Source organism: Ascaphus truei, chromosome 18, assembly GCF_040206685.1.
Source record: "Ascaphus truei isolate aAscTru1 chromosome 18, aAscTru1.hap1, whole genome shotgun sequence".
Lineage (NCBI taxonomy): Eukaryota > Metazoa > Chordata > Amphibia > Anura > Ascaphidae > Ascaphus > Ascaphus truei.
The window spans coordinates 24,255,919-24,276,434 of NC_134500.1; the positions used below are offsets into that span (position 1 = coordinate 24,255,919).

At 43.6% G+C, this 20,516-nt stretch overlaps 1 protein-coding gene across 1 annotated transcript in view; it reads left to right on the plus strand.

Annotated features, from left to right (window-relative positions):
• The window catches only part of LOC142469268 (proprotein convertase subtilisin/kexin type 5-like), a 166,797-nt gene that overhangs the window by 50,671 nt on the left and 95,610 nt on the right, over nt 1-20,516 (plus strand). Inside the window, exons 8-10 of the mRNA XM_075576206.1 lie at nt 6,336-6,534; nt 7,393-7,616; nt 11,529-11,771. Of these exons, the coding sequence (XP_075432321.1) occupies nt 6,336-6,534; nt 7,393-7,616; nt 11,529-11,771 (666 nt within the window). The remainder of the gene's footprint in view (nt 1-6,335; nt 6,535-7,392; nt 7,617-11,528; nt 11,772-20,516) is intronic.

Consider the following 20,516-nt stretch of genomic DNA (forward strand, 5'->3'; position numbering starts at 1 on the left):
CCAGAGGCGCTGACACTCCACCAACTCAACAACCCATCCTCCATAGCGGAGAATGGCGGGGAGGAAGGAGAAGGAGAGCCAAAATATGCCTTGTCGCAGTGCACCCCCAGGGACAATCTGAGAGGGCTATCCGGATGTATGCAATCCTCGACGATCAAAGTAACAGATCATTGGCAAAGACGGAATTCTTCAACTTATTCAACGCACAAGACAATGCCTCACCCTACACCCTCAGAACCTGTGCAGGGTCAACTGAGACAACAGGGAGAAGAGCAAACGGCTGCGTTATACGTTCAGTGGACAACAGAGTGAAGATAGCTCTCCCCACACTCATCGAGTGCAACTACATGGCTGCAAACAGGGACGAGATTCCTACACCAGACGTGGCACGCCATCACCCACACCTCAGAGGAATAGCCAACTACATCCCGCCGGTAGAACAAGGCGCCAAGATCTTGCTGCTGCTTGGTAGGGACATCCTGAGGGTGCACAAAGTCTGTAAACAGCGCAACGGACCCCACAACGCTCCATTCGCCCAAAGGCTTGACCTAGGATGGGTGATAGTGGGCAAAGTGTGCACTAACAAAGGGCACGGACCAGACTATGTTGATGCCCGCAGAACGGTGATAACAGAATGTGGACACACATCCCTCTCCCAACCATGTCTTGGCAATCTCCAAGTGACAGGAGGGCCAAGTGAGGAGAAGAGACAAGGTCATACCCCTGAGATCAACAAAAACATCTTCACATCAGGGGGATGTGACAATGGCCTAGGATGCTTAGTAGTCCAGACAACTAAGGATGATGAGTCGACTCCACTGAAGGAAGAAAGTAACCTCCTGAAGGTGCCCGACAAAGGGATCATGCAAAAGACAATAAACAATTGGACGGTCCTCCTGCAAGCAATGGCACAGCTAAGACGTACAGCCATTCCTCTCCGCAAAATACCAAGTGGCAAAGCAGCCAACCGCCACAGCTGGCATAGCCGCTAAAGATTGCGCCCTGCAGATGAAACTACAGGAGCAAACGGACTGTCCTCTCATGTCTAATAAGAGATAGTCACAGAGACATTTCACAAAAGGATTTACAAGAGCAAAATAAACTGTTCTTTTTCATGTCCAGGGAGAAAACAACCCCCTAGAAGCAACTAACAAAGAAATACAAAGATACATCACCAAAATACGTGGAGGCGTTCTCGTGCAAGAGAAACTTTCTGAGGACTTAGGGTGCACAGCGTCCCAGACATCAACAGACGATCACGCAAATGATCTTAAGAACTTGAACCTGGGGACAGGCACGCCTCCCATACAGCGGAGTCTGAGGATAAGCTGGAATCTCAAAACAGACGCATTCACATTCCAGGCGTCCATAGAAGGAAAACCCTACACCCGACACAGGGTCCTGTCCACGGTCAATTGTCTTTACGACCGCTGGGATTCATGGCTCCAGTCGCCATACAAGGGAAGTCTCTTCTCAGAAAAATGTCCTTCGAGAAGCAGGACTGGGACACCCCACTACCTCCAGAAAGACGAAAAGAGTGGGCAACATGGAAGGATTCTTTGAAGATCCTAGTGCAGCTTCAGATCCCACGCCCCTACTCACCCACATCTCACTGCTGCACACAGCAAGGAGCTTTGCGTGTTCCAAGGCGCCTCTACAAAGGCCATAGCAGCGGTAGCCTACCTAAAAACCACGGATGCGGATGGAGGTGACAATGTCAGGTTCATCCTCGGCAAGGCTAAAGTGGCGCCACAACGCGACCACATTATACCCAGACTTGAGCCATGTGGCGCAGTATCAGCAGTGGAACTGGCAGAACTCATCAAAAACTAATTGGACTGCAAACCAGATGCTGTCAGGCTCTACACAGATAAGAACGTGGAACTGGGTTGCATAATTAACGAGAAAAGAAGATTCCACGCATACGTCGCCAACCGTGTAGAAAGAATCAGGAAGTCAAGCCAACCAGAACAATGGTACCATGTACCCACAGACCAAAATCCTGAAGACCATGCCACCAGATCAGTGCCCGCAGCACAACTTCAGAACACATCATGGCCCACAGGACCAACATTTCCAACGCAGCACGCGGAAACGCCATCAGCCCCCGTTGACGACTTTGAACTTGTGGATCCAGACGAGGACATGGAGACAAGGCCTCAAGTATCCGTTTTACTCACTAATATACGGTCCAGAAACGCCCTAAGATTCTTTGCCATCAGAGAACCAGCCAGACAAATATGCTCCAACCACGGAACCAATTTCGTTGGGGCACGTAAAGGATTACAAATAGGCACTAAACAGTGCCGGAGACTTTTGCACAAAGACATTGTGGTGCAACCAGCTGACCTGGAGCGGTGCATCCACCTGGCTTCCCTTACCAGAAGATTTTGGCCAAAGGACTTTCATGCCAGTGGTACCGACCGGTATCGCCTCGCTATGTGGACATGGACTTTTGCATTGTTATGTTTGCATTGCAAATATGTTCCACATATTCTATTATATAGTGGTATCTCCAGATACCAGACGGGGAGTGTCATGGAACAAGAACCATATTTCTGTTTGACCCCCCTTTTGCTTGTCAGCTCCTTAGTTCAGCTGCATGCATTTGTTACACACACACACACACACACACACACACACACACACACACACACACACACACACACACACACACACACACACACACACACACACACACACACACACACACACACACACACACACACACACACACCTGTGCCTGTGTGATGTATCATTATGTTGCCCTTTTTTGCCTCTGAGAATGTAGCCAGTGAGTTGCTACAGCAACCTCTGAGATCTTGTCTCAGAATGGGCTGTTCTGCCCTCCCCCCTGTTTTGCTGATAGTTGGTCTGTCCACAGACTATTGCTATTACCCGGATTCCCTTACACTTCCTTTTCCTTCCTATGCTGGCTGAGTGAGTACGTTTTCATGTTACCCTCCACTGGCAAGGCCCAATCTTTTCACCTGCCCTTAATTACGAAGCACCTATAGAGAAGCACTCTCACAACACCATTACATCCACAAGTGCCTGTATATACTGCTCCTTTCCTAATAAAGTGAAGAAAATATAACAGGACTTGGTGTGCTTTGGAAAGGGGGCTGAGAGCAAGCTATCTGGGTCCATTCAAACCCTAGACATGACCCTGGGTCCAGAATACATTGTGTGCAATATAAAACAGCATGTAACACAATGTGTGTAAAACAATTGACAGCTGGAACAGTGTCCCTGCTGTACTGTGTACTTCCCCCAGCTGCTGACGTCTCCTCTGTGCCCTCACGGCTTGTCCTGGAGTGTTTGCACACAATGGGTCTGTACTGCAGGCTTCTCGGTGTCCCGATAAGTCACTTCCGGTCTGTCAGCGTCACATCCGGTTTCGGCTTCACTGGCTGAATAATACGTCTTGTGGAGCAGTGTCTCAGGGGCTAACACTACGCGTTTCGCTATCCAGAGAGCTTTGTCAGTGTGTCAACCCTAGTAAATGCACATGTTGTAATGCAAGCTGTTTAATAAGGATTGGCAAGATCTCCAGTTCGAAATCAGAACTTCTCCAATACAGATTTAAGATTTAAACCCTCATTGTACCGCGTTGTGTAATATGTTGGCACTTTACAAATTAACAAGAATACCTCGGACCCGTACATTTGGAAAATTCAAACTTTGCTTCAATCGATGAATCGCACTTTAGCACTTCAGTTCGTAGTTTGAAACAGTTCGACCAAATTTAAAAAAAAATGTTTTGCGTTTATGCCATACTTTCTTTCAACACTACAAAATGAAAAAACAATCTCATTTTTGCAAAACCAAAAACGTGAAAACACAATTTAGTAAAAATGTATTAAAAAAAATTAAGAATCAAAATACCTGTGACAGTGCCCATACAGGGGTACTTATTGTTTACCTAAGGTCACTTGGATACCAGGAGCGTAGCTGCTCTCTATATGGCCGTTCACTATCAGCTGACATCCTCCTTTTCGGACCACAAAAAGTTTGCAAACTTTAGTCCTGGGCACCAGGAAAGTTGTCTGCGGCCCTGATTATGTTAACTATATGTAGTTCTAGTTTTCTCTGTTTATTAACTAGGCAGGTAGTACTGTATCTACAATCAGCCCTGAAATAGAAAGTATTAATACCGTGATACTACCATTTATGGATATAGGGGATACCTTTTGGTATCAATGTGGCAGTGTACAGAAGTCCATAACAGCGTTGAGATTTGGAGATACTGTCACCCAAAATAGTTGCAACTTTTTTCTCAATTTTTGGGATATTCTGGACAAATTTTAGTTGTTCACCATGGTTTTGCAAACGTAGACATTTTGATTACTCCTAAGAACTCTGAGTTCATGCCTGCAACAAAGTATTCTCATTTAATTGACTCTGCTCAGGACATAAATTAATTTATTCTCACTCTTTGCATTTGCGGAGAATTTGTGTTGCACCTATCTATAGCTCAGGCCCACGCTTTGCTGCTTTACTAAAATATTTGTTTAATCTGTCCAGGTTTTTGGGTTCATTTAAAGATAAAAAAATATATATAAAAAAGGAGTTTTCACAACTTATGGTCTCTAATTGTAGTGTACACATATGACCATTTTACTTGTTGGAATTACTCGTCACCATACAGCAACACTTTAGAATCTACATAAGAGATTCCTGACAGAAGTTTCAGGCAAGTCTATGAGAGGAGAAATGATGGCAAAAGGCAAATTGTGGTAGTATATTCTACTAGCAATAGAATATCTGTGGTATAAAAGAAGTAGTGATACATTTTATATTTTACCAATGTTTTGTATCATTTTAGCAACAAAAAAAAAGAAACAAATACAGTACTTAAGTAGAGATTATTTATTTATAACCTAATGCAGAGTTTCCCAAACAGAGTTCCATGGCTCCCGGGGTTCTGCGAGAGGATCAAAAGGGTGCCGCAGGATTTCCTCGATCTCCCACAGCAGGGAGAGAGCAGGGCAGTTTCCTCTATCCAGATTGGCTGCATTACCCAGCAGCAGCCAATCAGGAGGAAGTGTCAGGAGCCTGTGGGGGGTGGCCCTGCAGAGGCTAGGATGCCGCATGGGCAGTAGAGGTGTGTGTGTGTGTGTGTGTGTGTGTGCGTTTGTGTGTTTTCTGTGACTGTCCTGTTGTCTGTGTGTGTTTTCTGTTATTTTCCACCCCCTCTGACTCCTGAGACTCTCCTGCCCCTTCAGACTTCCCTGCACTATCTGACTCATGTGACTCACTGCCCCCTCTGCCCCATCTGAGTCCCTGCCCCCTCAGATTCCCCTGCCCCCTCAGACTGTCTGTCTCTCTCCTGTAACTGCCTGTCTCTTTTTCTTGTGAGAGTCTCTGTACTGTGTTTTCTGTGACCCTGTCCTGTTGTAGGGGTGCCTCAGCAACTGAGCACTGTGGTTAGGGGTGTCCTGAGAGAAAAAGGTTGAAAACCACTAATGGATGCTTCAAAATTAAGAAGGCACTTGAGTGATTCTCAGTGATAGGTCATGTAGGATCAAATTGAACAAGTTACAATGATAATTTAATAGGTAAAATAGGTGATTGATTTCATATTTTAATAACCATTTTTAAACGTTTTGATCGCTTTTAACCGAGACATGTCTGTAAACATTGAAACCCGATTTTTAAGATGGATTGCACTGACCTTATATGACAATATAAAATGCGTGCTGGCCATTAGCAATTTTCTTTAAATTCCCTCTTCAGTGCTGCTCCCCATCTACCGTGATCAGCGGGGCTAGATAGGACTCACATATATAAAGACAAAGAATGGGGGCGTAGAAAAAAGGGAAGGAATCACTATGTGTTCAAAATATAGAGCAATTTATAGTAACATAAAAACTTACAATAAAATAAGGATCATAAAGATCCAAGTACACCAGGCAGGAAAGCACTCAAAGAGACGACCCGTAGTCCAGGCAAAATCCCCCTCTCCGGATTGCAGTTGGTATGTGCTGAGGGGAAGTTCCAGACTGGCATCCACTTTCAGTAGCTCCTGCACTCGTGTAAGCAGTGTTAGGCCTGTAGCGTCATCACGTCAGTACCCAGCATGCAGTGGCTCGCCTACGCGTTTCGTATCACGTGGGACACTTCGTCAGGGGTTGTCTTTACTGACCGTATATTAACCGAAATGATTTTTAAACAGTAAGGGGTGTGAAGAGTTCCGATTACCTTATCAGTGGAGTAAGCACACTGTTATCTCTGTTATCCACATTGGTCATCCCATGTCACACGTGTGCCTTCTAGCACGGATAAAATATTAAAACGGGGGCATTTCATGATATATTCTTTTTTTTTTTTAGGCTACTTCCTGGATGACGAAAATCAATGTGTTCAAACATGTCCAGACAGATTCTTTGCAGATCTGTTCAGTCAAACCTGTGAGAAATGTTCAGTGACCTGTGAAAGTTGTACAGGTTCCAGTAATAACTGCTTGACATGTCGGGGGGACGAACACAGTTTGTTTCTTCATGAAGGGAGTTGTCTTTTTTACTGTCCAGAGTAAGTCATGAAAAGGTGTAAAATCTCTCAAACCTCTAAAACCAAATTTCACTTCATTTTTCGTACAGCTAGTATGAAGGACATAGACATTTTGAAGTTGCTTTGGCCAAGTTATAAAAAGTGTGTAGCGTGCCATAAATGTACAGCTGTCGCAGATGTTAATACCACTGCAGTGTTTATCGTGAAATGTACCTATTGAATGTACCTCTATTGAAACAAATGGAGCTGTTGGGGAGAACATTGCATTATTTTGGAACCCAATTGCGCAATGTCTTGCGTTAAACGCACAGTAATGGGTACAATAACGTTTGCTACATCTATACATGTAAAGAGGCAGGTCAGGCAATATGCGGAAAAACAGTGGTTGAACTACTGTCCGTGCAAAGTACTTGGACCGGTAGCCTTCAGGGGTCCATTGCCCGAGCCCGCATTCCACTGCATTTTTTATTTGTCTAATTCTCTATGGTTGCCTTACTGGTGCAGTGCAAGTGCTGCCAATAGGAATTCTTGGGCACAACTTTTTACTGCTTGATGTCAATCACTGCGGAGCAGGGAAATATCTTCCCCAGAATCCATTGCTCTGTTGCTGCACACTGTAAGGAAGTGGGGCGGTGGTGTGAAAAGGCGAGGCATGGAAGGGGCAGGCTGACGTCCGTAAATCTGTTGTCATCTGGGCCCACCATTCTTTTCTTCTGCCACTGTAGACCAATATGTCATTATCCCTTTATTTTGACCTGCTTATAAAAGTTTCTCGATTTGTTAAAATGTTTGATGTTTATTCGTATATTTGTTGTGTCCAGACTCCACCAATTGATACAAAGGGATTGCTAAATAAATGCATCTTCTTCTTTCATGCAGAGGCTACTTTCAAGACGTTGAAGGCTTATGTCAAGCTTGCGATAGTTCGTGTTGGAGTTGTGATGAAAATAAAATGAAATGCTTGTCGTGTGCCGATGGCCTGTACCTTGAGAACAGCAAGTGTCTCCCTAATTGCTCCCTGCGCTATTATCCCGATAAGGATGGCTCCTGCAAGCGTTGTCTGGCCCACTGCAATATGTGTACAGATGACAGCACCTGCTCTGGTACTTCTTTTCTACTATATGCTACAAATATACATACCTAGGTGATATTAGTGGTATTCGTTAGTAAACTGCACTAGGTTGATTCAGACTTTAAATAGGGTTTTCAGATTAGTTACCAGCAGTATGATGATAAAACAATGCAAGTATGTCATCACTGTGACATTCATCATCATCATCACCATCACCATCACCATCACCATCACCATCACCATCATCAATCGTCTTGGTAGCAAACCATGCCAAATTCCCTTTTTATTATCTATGCTTGAACATAGTGAGAGGTATGTGCAACTAGTCAATTATATATATTTTTTTATTGATTTACAACATTCTACTTTTTGCAAGATGTTGGCAATCAGTTCTTCAATTATCATATGTGTATTGAGTAATTTCTTCACTATCTCCATTAAAGGAGCAATCCACCTACTCCCCACCCCCCCCCCCCCCCAAGGATTTCAACATGTACAGTATAGCTTGGAGGAGATAAGAATAAGGGGGAAGGGTGGGGGGGGGGGGGTTACTATTGAAGCTTTTAAATGCATCAAGGGTTTCAACAAGGTACGAGAGGGAAGCATATTTCAGAGAAAGAAGTGCTGGAACATGCGACCATGCTCCTAAGCCGTGTTTATAGTTGCAGCGTGTGCGCGAGCGAGTGTGTGACGTTGCACGTGAAACATGCAATAGGCTGGAGGCGATCGGGAGGTATGGCAGAGGCATCACCAGCCTGGTTTGCCCTCATTAGCAAAACACACAAAACTTTTTGGGAACACCTGAGCCCCCACAATATATATATATATGTATATAAGTGTCAAAAAGGAGAGCTATTGAACGTGGCTTATGTATACAACAAACAATGCTACATCCAAATGACAAAAATACACAATAGTGTATTAGTATTTTATCTGGTAGTGTTAGAACTTGCGAACAGGTGTCTGCCTTGTCGTGGCTCGCAAGCTTACAATGCTTTGGCCAAAGGGTTAAACTAAATGACCCTTTTTCAAGAGAATATATAAGTATTTTACTGTGTATTTTTGTCATATTGGATGTAGCATTGGGCTTCTGTCGTTTGTTGTATACATATGCCACGCTCAATAGCTCTCCTTTTTGACACTTATATACTGTAAGGAATCCGCTCCGCGGTTTACTGGTTGCCTTACCTTGCAGACCGGTGCAGTTCTGGAACAGCTCTCCTGATGTTTGCTGCAGCCTGGATTCACTCACCAAAGCAATACACACTCCCTCTGGTATCTACTGCAGCTGTGCAGCCTATCACTGCAACCTAGACTTGCATTCACTCATTGGAGCAGTACCTTCACACCCCCGCTGGGGATTGGCCCGCTGGCCTTTAAGTACTGCTTTCCCACAATGCTCCCTGCCGAGCATAGTCCTTACCGGATGTCACAACCTGTTCTGCCACAAGCTCCCGCTTGTTCTCCCGTGCTGAAGCGGAGGTTCCGCCCTGCATCCTTCAGCTTCCTTCAAGCCTCCGCTTGTTCTCCTGTGCTGAAGCGGAGGTTCCGTCCTGCGTCCTTCAGCTTCCTTCAAGCCTCCGCTTGTTCTCGTGTGCTGAAGCGGAGGTTCCGTCCTGCGTCCTTCAGCTTCCCTCAAGCTCCCGCTTGTTCTCCTGTGCTGAAGCGAAGGTTCCGTCCTGCGTCCTTCAGCTTCCTGTTCTCCTGTGCTGTAGCAGTGGTTTCGTCCCTGCGTCCTTCAGTCTCCTGGATTCCTGCACTGAAGCAGAGGTTTCGTCCCTGCGTCCTTCAGCCTCCTGGATTCCTGCACTGAAGCGGAGGTTTCCCTCTGTATCTTCAGCTTCCTGGTTCCTGGGGCCTACTCTTTCCCTAATCTAGAGAGGCCGTGTCCTGGTTCCTGCGCTGAAACAGAGGATTCCCCAGCCCGCTCAGGACTCTTGCGCTGTGCACTGGTTTACCCGTGCAGCTAGGCGGTGTGTAATCTGGTCTGTCTTCCACCTCCTGTGACCAGTACCATGGGCCATGGTCGCCGCATGCGCAGAGGCCTCCCCCGCGCTCCTAAGCTGAAGCGGGGCTTTCCTGACTCCCTGTTGCCGTACTCCTGCGTGGACAATGTTTATTCTGACGTCTCCTGTCCTGACCCTGGCTTGTACAACGACGATGCTGTCTTCTCCAATCCTGATTCTGCTACATATGACTACGAACTGCGCAATCCGGATCAGCCTGCGCGGTCTAAGGTCGGTGCTTTTACAACCCCACCTCAGCCTCGCGGTCCGACCCTGGTTTGTGGCGAGCACAACCGTGACATATACATATATATATATATATATATATACATATATATATATTGTGGGGGCTCAGGGGTTCCCAAAAAGAGCTTGCTGGGGTTTTGTGTGTTTTGTTAATTTATTTTCAGCTGTCTCAGCTGTTGGAGGTTAGTGGCTCCTCCTTCCCAGGTTTTAAGCCCGCCTCTTGACACTTCCCAAGTGAGTATGTCCTTTCATTCTACTGGATACAGATCCAATGTGGTCTTTCTCCCTCCTAATAGAGGTAAATGAGAATTTTAATCCTAATAGAGGTATATTAGTATTTTATCTGGTAGTGTTAGGCCTTGCGAACAGGTGTCTGCCTTGTCGTGGCTCGCAAGCTTACAATGCTTTGGCCAAAAGGGTTAAACTAAATGACCCTTTTTCAAGAGAATATATAAGTATTTTACTGTGTATTTTTGTCATATTGGATGTAGCATTGGGCTTCTCTGTCGTTTGTGGTTCGCCCTCATTGGCTGAACCGCTCACGTGACGCGGTCGTGGCGCGAAAAAAACAAATCCATTTGTATCTTCAAAAATCGCCTGTGCGGTCTCTGCAGCGCTCGTGCGCAGTATGGGCAGCCTCATTGAAAAACACACATTTGTACTCACGGTGCGCGATGTCGCATGCGGCAACCATAATCGTGACCTTAAGCTGGAGGGTTGCAGGCCAAAGGGAAATGTGATGACGTGGTGGATTCATGGAATAGCCTCTCAACAGAGGTGGTAGGGGCTAATACAGTACAGGAAGGGAATTAAAACATGCTTGAGATAAACATTAGGCTATCTTAATATGAAAGACAAGAATCAAAAAGGGGCTGAAGTTTTACAGCAGATGGGGAAATGGCAGACTAGGTGGGCGTAGTGGCTCTTATCCGCTGTCACATTTTATGTTTTACCAGAACTGAGGCCCATTTAATATTTCAAAGGAAGCCACATTGATAGGTTGTTTAAACAAAATATTTTGCCTGCTACGTGTGACTTACCTGTTTTAAACCAACAATCTGCACTGCTTGTATTTACCACTTGGTACCCGACCCTCTGATTACCCCAGTGGCATCGTACTAGAAATGAGGTATACAATCAGTTAAAACACATACAAAGCATGGAGTGAAACTGAACTGCAGCAAATTCCAAAAGGAATATTCCCACATCTTAACAGCTTTGTCCAGTGAGAGAGAAAATCCTGTTGGCAGTAATAACAAAGATCAAAAGAACACCTACTACTTGAAAATAAGCTTAGACTTTGGTTCAGTCATTAGTTTATAAATGGTCCATAGAAGCCGTATGACAGGACACATATACATTAGTGACTAATGCCATTGGCCATAGAGAAATCTGTTATCCTGCATTACGCTGATAGTACAGTACATAAGTTACTTCAGCTTTCTCCTATACCAACACAACTACTATACTTCCTATATTATATATTATATATTTGGCAGCTACTTGTGCCCTACTTATTATACACATCATTCCTATTGTTCCATGTTCTACTCACTACAGTCATGAATATCTTATCATATCCAATGTGTATTTACCATATATCTATATATTGTCAGAGTTTTTCTAGCCCAGGTCTGGCAGTTGTATTAAAACCTAATGAAATTAAATAGTTTCTCTTTCTTTCCTGACAGAATGCAGTTACTTATATCTTCTCTTTAATGGCACCTGTAAGGCTACGTGTCCTGGTGGCTACTATGAAGATCTAGATGCAGGGAAATGCATTCCCTGCCACAACAGTTGTGCAACATGCTCAGGAACCTCTGCTGATGATTGTGAGACCTGCCCGTTTGCTAACCCTAAGCTGTACCAAGGATGGTGCCTTGAAAACTGTCCCACTGGTACCTTTTATAACTCGGCTTTTAAGGAATGTCAAGGTATCGTATATAATTTCCATTAACTAATTACATATGTGGTGTGATCATTATTATTTTTGCACTAACCACATTTGCCGAGTACGAAAAGTTAATATTCCACACTTTTAAGTGCTATTTGAAGTAAAAACAACTTTGTTTATTCATTCATCTAAAGCTGTGTTTACTTTAGCTATTGGTCCCAAAAAATGCACAGAAGGATATTATAATATTTGAGTAGTTAAACTGTTGATCTTTTAGATTAACGCACAGAAGCCTGAGAAAGTCTGCTGAATATATTCACATCTACAGTGGCAAGAAAAAGTTTGTCAACCGTTATGATAATTCACGAAATTCCATAGTTTTTCTGTGATAACCTTCTTGAATCAAACAGTCTTTTATTAAATAGCCATTAAGGTTTATATTAACCAATTCCATTCCTTTTGAAAAATTATGTATGAATTAGACAAACAATGAGTCAGGATCTGGGTCAGGGTAAGTGAAATCCTGGTTTTATCAGCTAAATTAAAGAGGATAATTAGAATCAGGTGTTTAAATAATTAGGTAGATCTTCAGGTATGAGTTTGGCAGGACCCACCCTATATAAAGCTCAGAACTTTGTGAGTTTGGTCTTCATCATACAGTTGTGTGGAAACACGTCATGCCACGATCAAAAGAAATCTCTGAGGACCTCAGACAAACAGTTATTGATGCTCATCAGTCTAGAAAGGCTTACTAAACAATTTCTAAGGATTTGGGGCTCCACCAATCCACTCTCACAGATAGTTTACAAATGGAGAAAGTTCAAGACCACGGTCATTCTACCCAGGAGCGGTCATCCTACCACAATTTCTTGAACAAACTGGCAAATTATCCAGGAAGTCACAAAGAACCCCCGATTAACATCCAAGGATCTTCAGGCCACGCTCACCTTGGCTAATGTGAGTGTTCATGACTCAACTATCAGAAAAGACTGAACATGAATGGTGTACATGGAAGGATAGCCAGAAGGAAACCACTGCTCTCTAATAAGAACGCTGCTGGCCGTCTGAAGTTCGCCACATAGATGATCCACAAAACTTATGGAACAATGTTCTCTGGACAGACGCGTCAAAGGTAGGCCTCATTTGGCATCAATGGGAAACGTTATGTTTGGCTAAAAGCAAACACTGCGTTCAAACCGAAGAACCTCATCCCGGTCATCAAGCATTGTGGTGGGAGCATGATTGTTTGGGGCTGCTTTGCTGCCACAGTACCTGGATGGCTTGCCATCATTGACACAACCATGAATTCTGCATTGCATCAGAAGATTCTAGAGAATGTCAGGCCATCCGACCGTGATCTGAAGCTATAGTGAAAGTTGGTCACGCACCAAGACAATGATCTTAAACATACAAGCAGATCTGCAAAACCTGCAGAAGAAGAAATTCCACGTTTTATAATAGCCTAGTCAAAATCTGGACCTAAACCCCATTGAAATGTTGTGGCAGGACCTAAAGTGAGCTGACCATGCAAGGAAGCCCTCAAATGCCACAGAGTTGAAGCAGTTCTATAAGGAGGAATGGACCAAAATTCCCAAAACGGATGTGAGACTGACCAACAGTTACAGGAAACACTTAGTTGAAGCCATTGCTGCTCAAGGGGGCGCCACGGGGTACTGAGTCTAAATGTTCACATAGTTTCACACATGGATATTGAATGTTGAATCATTTGTGGATAAATAAATGTTGACAAATCATGTTTTTATGTTGTTTATTTGATCGGGTTATCTTTATCTATTATTAGGACTTAGATTAAGCTCTAATAACATTTTACGTTAGAAATATGTGAAATATGTGCAAATACTAAGGGGTTCACAAACCTTTTCTCGCCACTGTAAGAGGAGCTATTCCACATCTTGTGTCCCTGGGAGACCCTTTTATGGCTCACTCAAGTGAATTTTCTATTGGTCAGTTTTAAGTTGGCTTTGCATGAAACAAAAAAAGTTGGATGTTAACATCTACCAAGGTAAGACCCACCCCCTTTATCTTATGTCAAGCTCCATCATTTTTTTTCTGTATGGGACTGGGTATAGAGAGGATGTTTCAGCCTGACTCTGAGCAAAGAATAATGAGAATGCTCACATTACTCATTGACTCACTGGCAATATTAGTGCATGTGTTATTTTCCTGATCATGCCACTAGAATGAAGTAAAATTGCAATTGACCATGAACCTACAGTACCGACACACTTTATTGCAGTGTGGTCGGTACCGCAAGCCGGGAGATTTCCCGGCTTGCTAGTGGCCGCCCCTCGGCGTGCCGCGCGTCATAGACGCGCGGTCACGCGTCTTTGGGAGCCTGCGCCCCCTGCACGCGCATCCAGGGCTCGCCGGCAGGGGGTTCCGGGGGACCCGGCGGACCCGGCAGCGGTAGGGAGAGCGCCCCGATCGGAGGGCGCTCTTCCGCTGCTTCGGCGCGCGCCCGTCACACTCGGGCGCGCGCCAGGCTACTGCTGCGGCCAAGAACGGGCAAATGCTCGAATAAACTTGGCCGCAGCAGTAATATGGGAGCAAGTAACAGTGTGTGTTGCTGCTCAAGGTAAAAACTAGGCACTTACGCACTGGAAGATTCCCCAGTTCAGAAAATGTTTAATAATAAAAAAAAGCAAAATGGATTTACTTTATTAATCACTTATCTATCACGAATCCACTCAATTTTTGATTAAATGAACGCTTATGGAGCATGGAAAGTGGACAAAGAAGTGGGTGGTGGGACAGAATTTGAATTACAGATGGTTATTCAGTTTTTTTCTCTACTTTATATACACATCATTGAATGAGCATCATGATGGGAGTTTCTCTGGGTCACGTTTACCTACCCTATGAGAAACAAATGTTACTGGACTGTGCAGAAATTTAAATTAAAAAACAAGATGATTAGGAGACAATAAGGTGGATATATTGTAGATTGTACAACTGATTCGCAACAGTGAATACCTTTTTTAACTGTTTGCAATACTCCTGATTTATTCATCTGCCTCTTGCTTGTGTGGTTACCCATCATATGGTAGAAGTGTGTGCCAGCTACTGGCACTTGTGCCATAGTCTTGGTTGCTTTGGTCTATAGACTGTGAAAGGGTGGAATGGAATGTTATTCAGGGGTAGAACAGAAGCAATGCAAGAGAAAGGACCGCTAGCTGACACGGCGACAAAAGTAAGATTAACAAGATCTTACTTAGATGAGAAGAGCGTCATTTGAATGACTCTGCTGACACAAATCAAATAGCTGAGCCTGTGTCTCTGGACACACAGATTACTGCAGTGCTGATTTTGTCCTCGCACAAACTCTCCTTCAGGAAAGTTATCAAGGTCTTGGCGCCAATGTGAGTCAGACTGATTTACTACACAGCATAATTAAAGCGATGGCACGGGTCCGACATGATTTCTAAGAAGAGAACTGAATGACTAGCCTATGTTCTGCAGTTTTTGCTACTAAATACAATAAGGCACTCGGGAGTTAGGTTTCTTTCTGACAGAACCATCTAGCAAATGTTATGCAAGCAGGTTTTAATGATGTAGTGGTACTTGAGTAAGAATAGCTTAATACAGCCGTAGCCTATAACAAGGAATAATTATATATGCCACGTGTAGGCCCTCAAATGGTGAATTCTGCCTTTTAATTTGCATCTAAAATATATGTAGAAAAATAAAACCTATGGCGCAAAAATACAATAAAACATAGTGCAATCCAATTGGAAAAAACATATTGAAGTTGGTATCTTTATGAAAGCGTGGTATAATGGATATGGTAGATTCAGTGGACTCCTCTGTTTCCCTCCTCACTCTCCCCCTTATTATGACCGCTATTAGAAGGCCAACGAAGAAAAGTTGCACAAATAGTATAATATTGCTTTAATACTCTAAAAATGTATAAAATTATAATGATACAAACTGAGGAGAACCCGGGAAGTCCACTGAATTCACCATATGCATTATAATAGGGCTGCCCAACCCCAGTCCTCACGCATTTCCAAAAGGTCAGGCTTTCAGGACATCCCAGCTTCAAGACTGAGCCTCTGATTGATCCATCTGTGCTGAAGCAGGGACTGATGGAGCTACCTGTGCTGAAGCAGGAACTGATTGAGCCACCTGTGCTGAAGCAGGGACTGATTTAACAACCTGTGCTGAAGCAGAAATACCCTGAAAACCTGACCTGTTGGGGGTGGGAGGGGGGGGGGGGTTGGACAGGAGTTGAGCACCCCTGCATTATAAAACGCTTTCATAAATATACCACCTTGTGCGTTCTACACTTCGGATTGGGGGAGCACATATTTTTCCAATTGGATTGCACTATTTTCTTTTTCTACATTGGATTTTCTTCTTGATACTCCAGATGATTGTATCACAACCTCATGCTGCAGGGATAGCATTACAGTCCTATATATTCACAGATATGTCACCAATTCACTTTCCTCACCTGAAGTGTGCTGTATTTGTGCATTATTCTTCATTTATTATATCAATTCTGTTCGGGAGCGCAGTTCTGAATCTTGTCCAATAAAACACATTTAGAAAACGTGGCTATTTATTTTTTTGCTACTTTTGCATCAGTGAGTGCGTTGGTGAGTGATTACATGAAGCATTAGGAAGAGTTAGAGAGAGTTATATACTTGCTACACATATTATATTATATTATAATTAAATATATCCGTTTCTGTGTCTCCCAACATCATTGCCATATTTTGCTTGGCAGATCAGGGCATATATAAGCCTATTAATGTAGCAATCCTGGTTGCTCGGTTTTTAAAAAATTGATTATTTTAAATAATTGGAACAGGAGGTGACCCCGGGAGCTGAGCCATGCGTTTTTTCAGGTCAGCGGTACCCTCCCCCCCCCACACTTTCCAGAGATACTTACAGTTTGAGGTGCTGATGTTTCTGCTTCCTTCTGGGTGATTCAAAATGGCTACCAAACCGCAGATCAAAAAGAACCTGCAATGCATGACATTACAAAAAAGAAAAGCGCACAACTCGGTGTAACAAGTACAAATATATATATATTGATCAAATGTTGAAGGTGTGTAACGCACGTACAAAATCAAAGATAATTAAGGACGTCATGCATTAACCAGCATAATACCACAGTCAACAAAAGACAGGGGAGCCCAATGCTACATCTAATTAACAACACATATATGGTGATGAGTATAAAGTTAAATACTGTACTTTAATAATAATATTTTCTTTTCAATGGCTATTCACGTTCCATTACGTACAAGTGCAACAATTTGAGTACTATACAGTATTATGCCATATATCTTCTATTTCTCTCTTTTCATATGCTGTGACCAACATCTGTATTGATAAGATTTCTGAGTGGCCAGGACGTTTAGTTTCATCTTGGACTGTCTACGGTTGTATAATACACTTACTGTATATACCATCAGTGTTACAAACCCAAGACTCCACCTACCAGGCACCTGAATAGTATCCCATTTTTTGCATAGTTTCATATCTGACCCAGGTAGTCAGATATCTGTTTTGGCAGCCACCCATCACTGTAACAATTGTATGTTTATTTGGGGTATTCACACTATCACATTACTAGTAGCACTGTTCTACTTCTCTTTGTTTCACAGTCAGACAAGGTGGGAATAACCATTAGGAATAACCAATGAACTACCAAGCACACGTTTGCACTTATCTTATATGCGAATGTGTGATTAGCTGGTTATTATTAAAACATGATCTGGCTGGACTGTCCTGTGGAGAGATTTGAGAAACAATGGTCTAGGTAGACCTTTATAGATAACATGCATTAGTATTCCATTTAATTTTGAAGGTCACCTTATTTGTACAATCTTAAATATTATATGTACTTAGAATATATAAATCAGTGATAGAGAACCAATCAGACATTCCTTGTACCGGGAACAAACTATATTAATATTTGCAAGACTGAAACGATGTGCAGAAGAAACCCCTATAGATGCTAATATGAAATGATTTGCATATCTTTTTCTTATCTGGTTATGTAGCACACATGGTTCACTTTGAAATGTTTGTTCCCCACTTGTTCCCATAATTGTGCTACTTTGCTCATCTGAGAGCCTCCTACAATCAGTGATACTAATGCTTTGCATACTTGTTACTTCCACAGGAGTTTTTAGCTCTTGATAGAAGAATCCCTTATTCCTGGTCAATTTAAAACATATCATATCTCCGTTTATTGTAGCCAACTTTTCAAACCTTGATACAGTTTGTCTTCTGCAGTGAAGGTTGAAATCACTGTAAAATTGTTCATATTTACACAGCTGCCGTTTTTTTGCATTACAGCTGCTAATGCTCAAAATACTGCAAAACAACTTTCAGATGTTACTGTATAAATGACAACTAATAGTCAGACCATAATCACCCCTTCCTTTGGTGCCAACCAAATATGGCCTAAAATGCTGCACTTTTCTGCAGATTACATGTGATTATACAGAGACATTTTTAGCGTGAACACTACTAGAGTGTACTGATGCTTTGATTTCAGCCCAGGCATCAAGGTTTTCTGCCACATTAACTATTAACTGTATGCATCAGTATGGGAATCACACGGCTTCCAGAAGCACCGACTTTTTAAAAATCATTTTATGAGCAGTTTGTAGAAGCAATAACACTTTAAATTGAAATACAACATTATTATAAGTCAAACGAGAAAAAGTACCAAAAATACAAAAAAATTCAATCAATCCATTTTTTATTCCATTGTGATAAAAGTTCACAAAATAGTACAACACTTACAGGTCTTGCTGCAAATGTAACAAGTATTTATTGAAGAGGGTCAAAATACTGTATGATGAATGCAGATACTTTTACTGAGGGAATTATAAAGGGAAATTAAAAAAATGAAGTTAGCGAAGAAAAAATATATATTGGTAACTGAGGTAAATAATAGGTGCATCTTTTTATAGAATAATACATAATATGAACTACGACGGTGTTGATAATTACTCTGTATCTGCATACGGAGATAATCAAACTATCAGAGTGTGTCCGAAAGGTTTTTTTTTTGTTTTGTTGTGACATCAGGTCTTATAACGGAAAATAAATGAAGGATCCTGCTTACATCCACAAAAATCTGAACACAATAAAAAAAAAAAAGGAAGAAATTGATATCTACAACAAACAAGGAGAAAAAGAACCCCTATATTGGGAGCACTCAGCTGCTGAGTGCTCCCAATATAGGGGTTCTTTTTCTCCTTGTTTGTTGTTGCATCTTTCCCCTGGTTGTAGCACCTTAGTCTCGGGCAGTAGCGAGGGTCCCATCATCCCACTTCCCCTTCCCCTTCCCTTACCCTGGTTGTTTAGAAATTGATATCTATCAGCATGCACAATCGTGCAAAATATGCAAAAGATATCAAATAAATATACAGTGTATATTCATGAAGCAAAATTATGATCACGTTAAATTCAAATGGTCCCCTAAATTATGCTAGTAATCTGAAGAGGACCTGTTAATCAATGCGGATGTTAATAAATGTACCCAGGGATATAAAGCAGCACAATAATACAATATTAGCTTCATACAAAATTCATAGTAAATTCAATGCTTAAAATATCCATATAAACATAGTATATTATAGTGGATGGTGTAGGGTGAAATAAAGAAAGATATTGGGTGGATAAAAGTCCAGCCATACACAGATCTTATTGTCTCTGACAAATAAGCAAAAGTGTGTGTGTATGTATTCGCCCGCGCGTGTGTGTATGTATATATATGTGTGTGTATATATATATATCTATATCTATATACAGTGTTCGACAATTCATTATAACTACACGCCCGTGGCGGGTGGATTTTGGCCGCTGGCGAGTAGTTGCTGCGGCTCTATGAATTCCCCTGCTCGCGCCAAATTTTTTTAAATTTTTTTTTTTTTTAATAAATAAATAAATAATCCCCTCTCTGATTGGGTTAACGCGGGGAAGAGGGCCGGCAGGCAGTGCTGGGTAAGCCCCCTTTCCCCGATCTCCTCTCCCTCCTGATCTCCTCCCCTCCCTGCCCTGGGGTGTCCGCCACCTGGGATGCGGGAGATGGGGGAGGGTTGTTTTGCGCGGCTGTGCACGTGGGTGGGGTGGTTGTGGTTCCCGCTTCCATGCGGCCCTTTCCCGTGTGCTGCCCACTCCCATGCGCTCCCCTCCCGTGTGCTGCCCCCTCTTGTGTGCTGCCCGCTCCCGTGTGCTGCTTCCTCCCGTGTGCTGCCCCCTCCCGTGTGCTGCCCCCTCCCGTGTGCTGCTTCCTCCCGTGTGCTGCCCCCTCCCGTGTGCTGCTCCCTCCCGTGTGCTGCTCCCCTCCCATGCGGCCCCCTCCCGTGTGCTGCCCTCTCCTGTGTGCTGCTTCCCTCCCATGCGGCCTCCTCCCGTGTGCTGCTTCCTCCCGTGTGCTGCCCCCTCCCGTGTGCTGCTTCCTCCCGTGTGCTGCCCGCTCCCGTGTGCTGCCCGCTCCCGTGTGCTGCCCCCTCCCGTGTGCAGCCTCCTCCCGTGTGCTGCCTCCTCCCGTGTGCTGCTTCCCCTCCCGTGTGCTGCCTCCTCCCGTGTGCTGCCTCCTCCCGTGTGCTGCTTCCTCCCGTGTGCTGCCCGCTCCCGTGTGCTGCCCTCTCCCGTGTGCTGCCCCCTCCCGTGTGCTGCTTCCTCCCGTGTGCTGCCTCCTCCCGTGTGCTGCCCCCTCCCGTGTGCTGCCCCCTCTCGTGTGCTGCTTCCTCCCGTGTGCTGCTTCCTCCCGTGTGCTGCCCGCTCCCGTGTG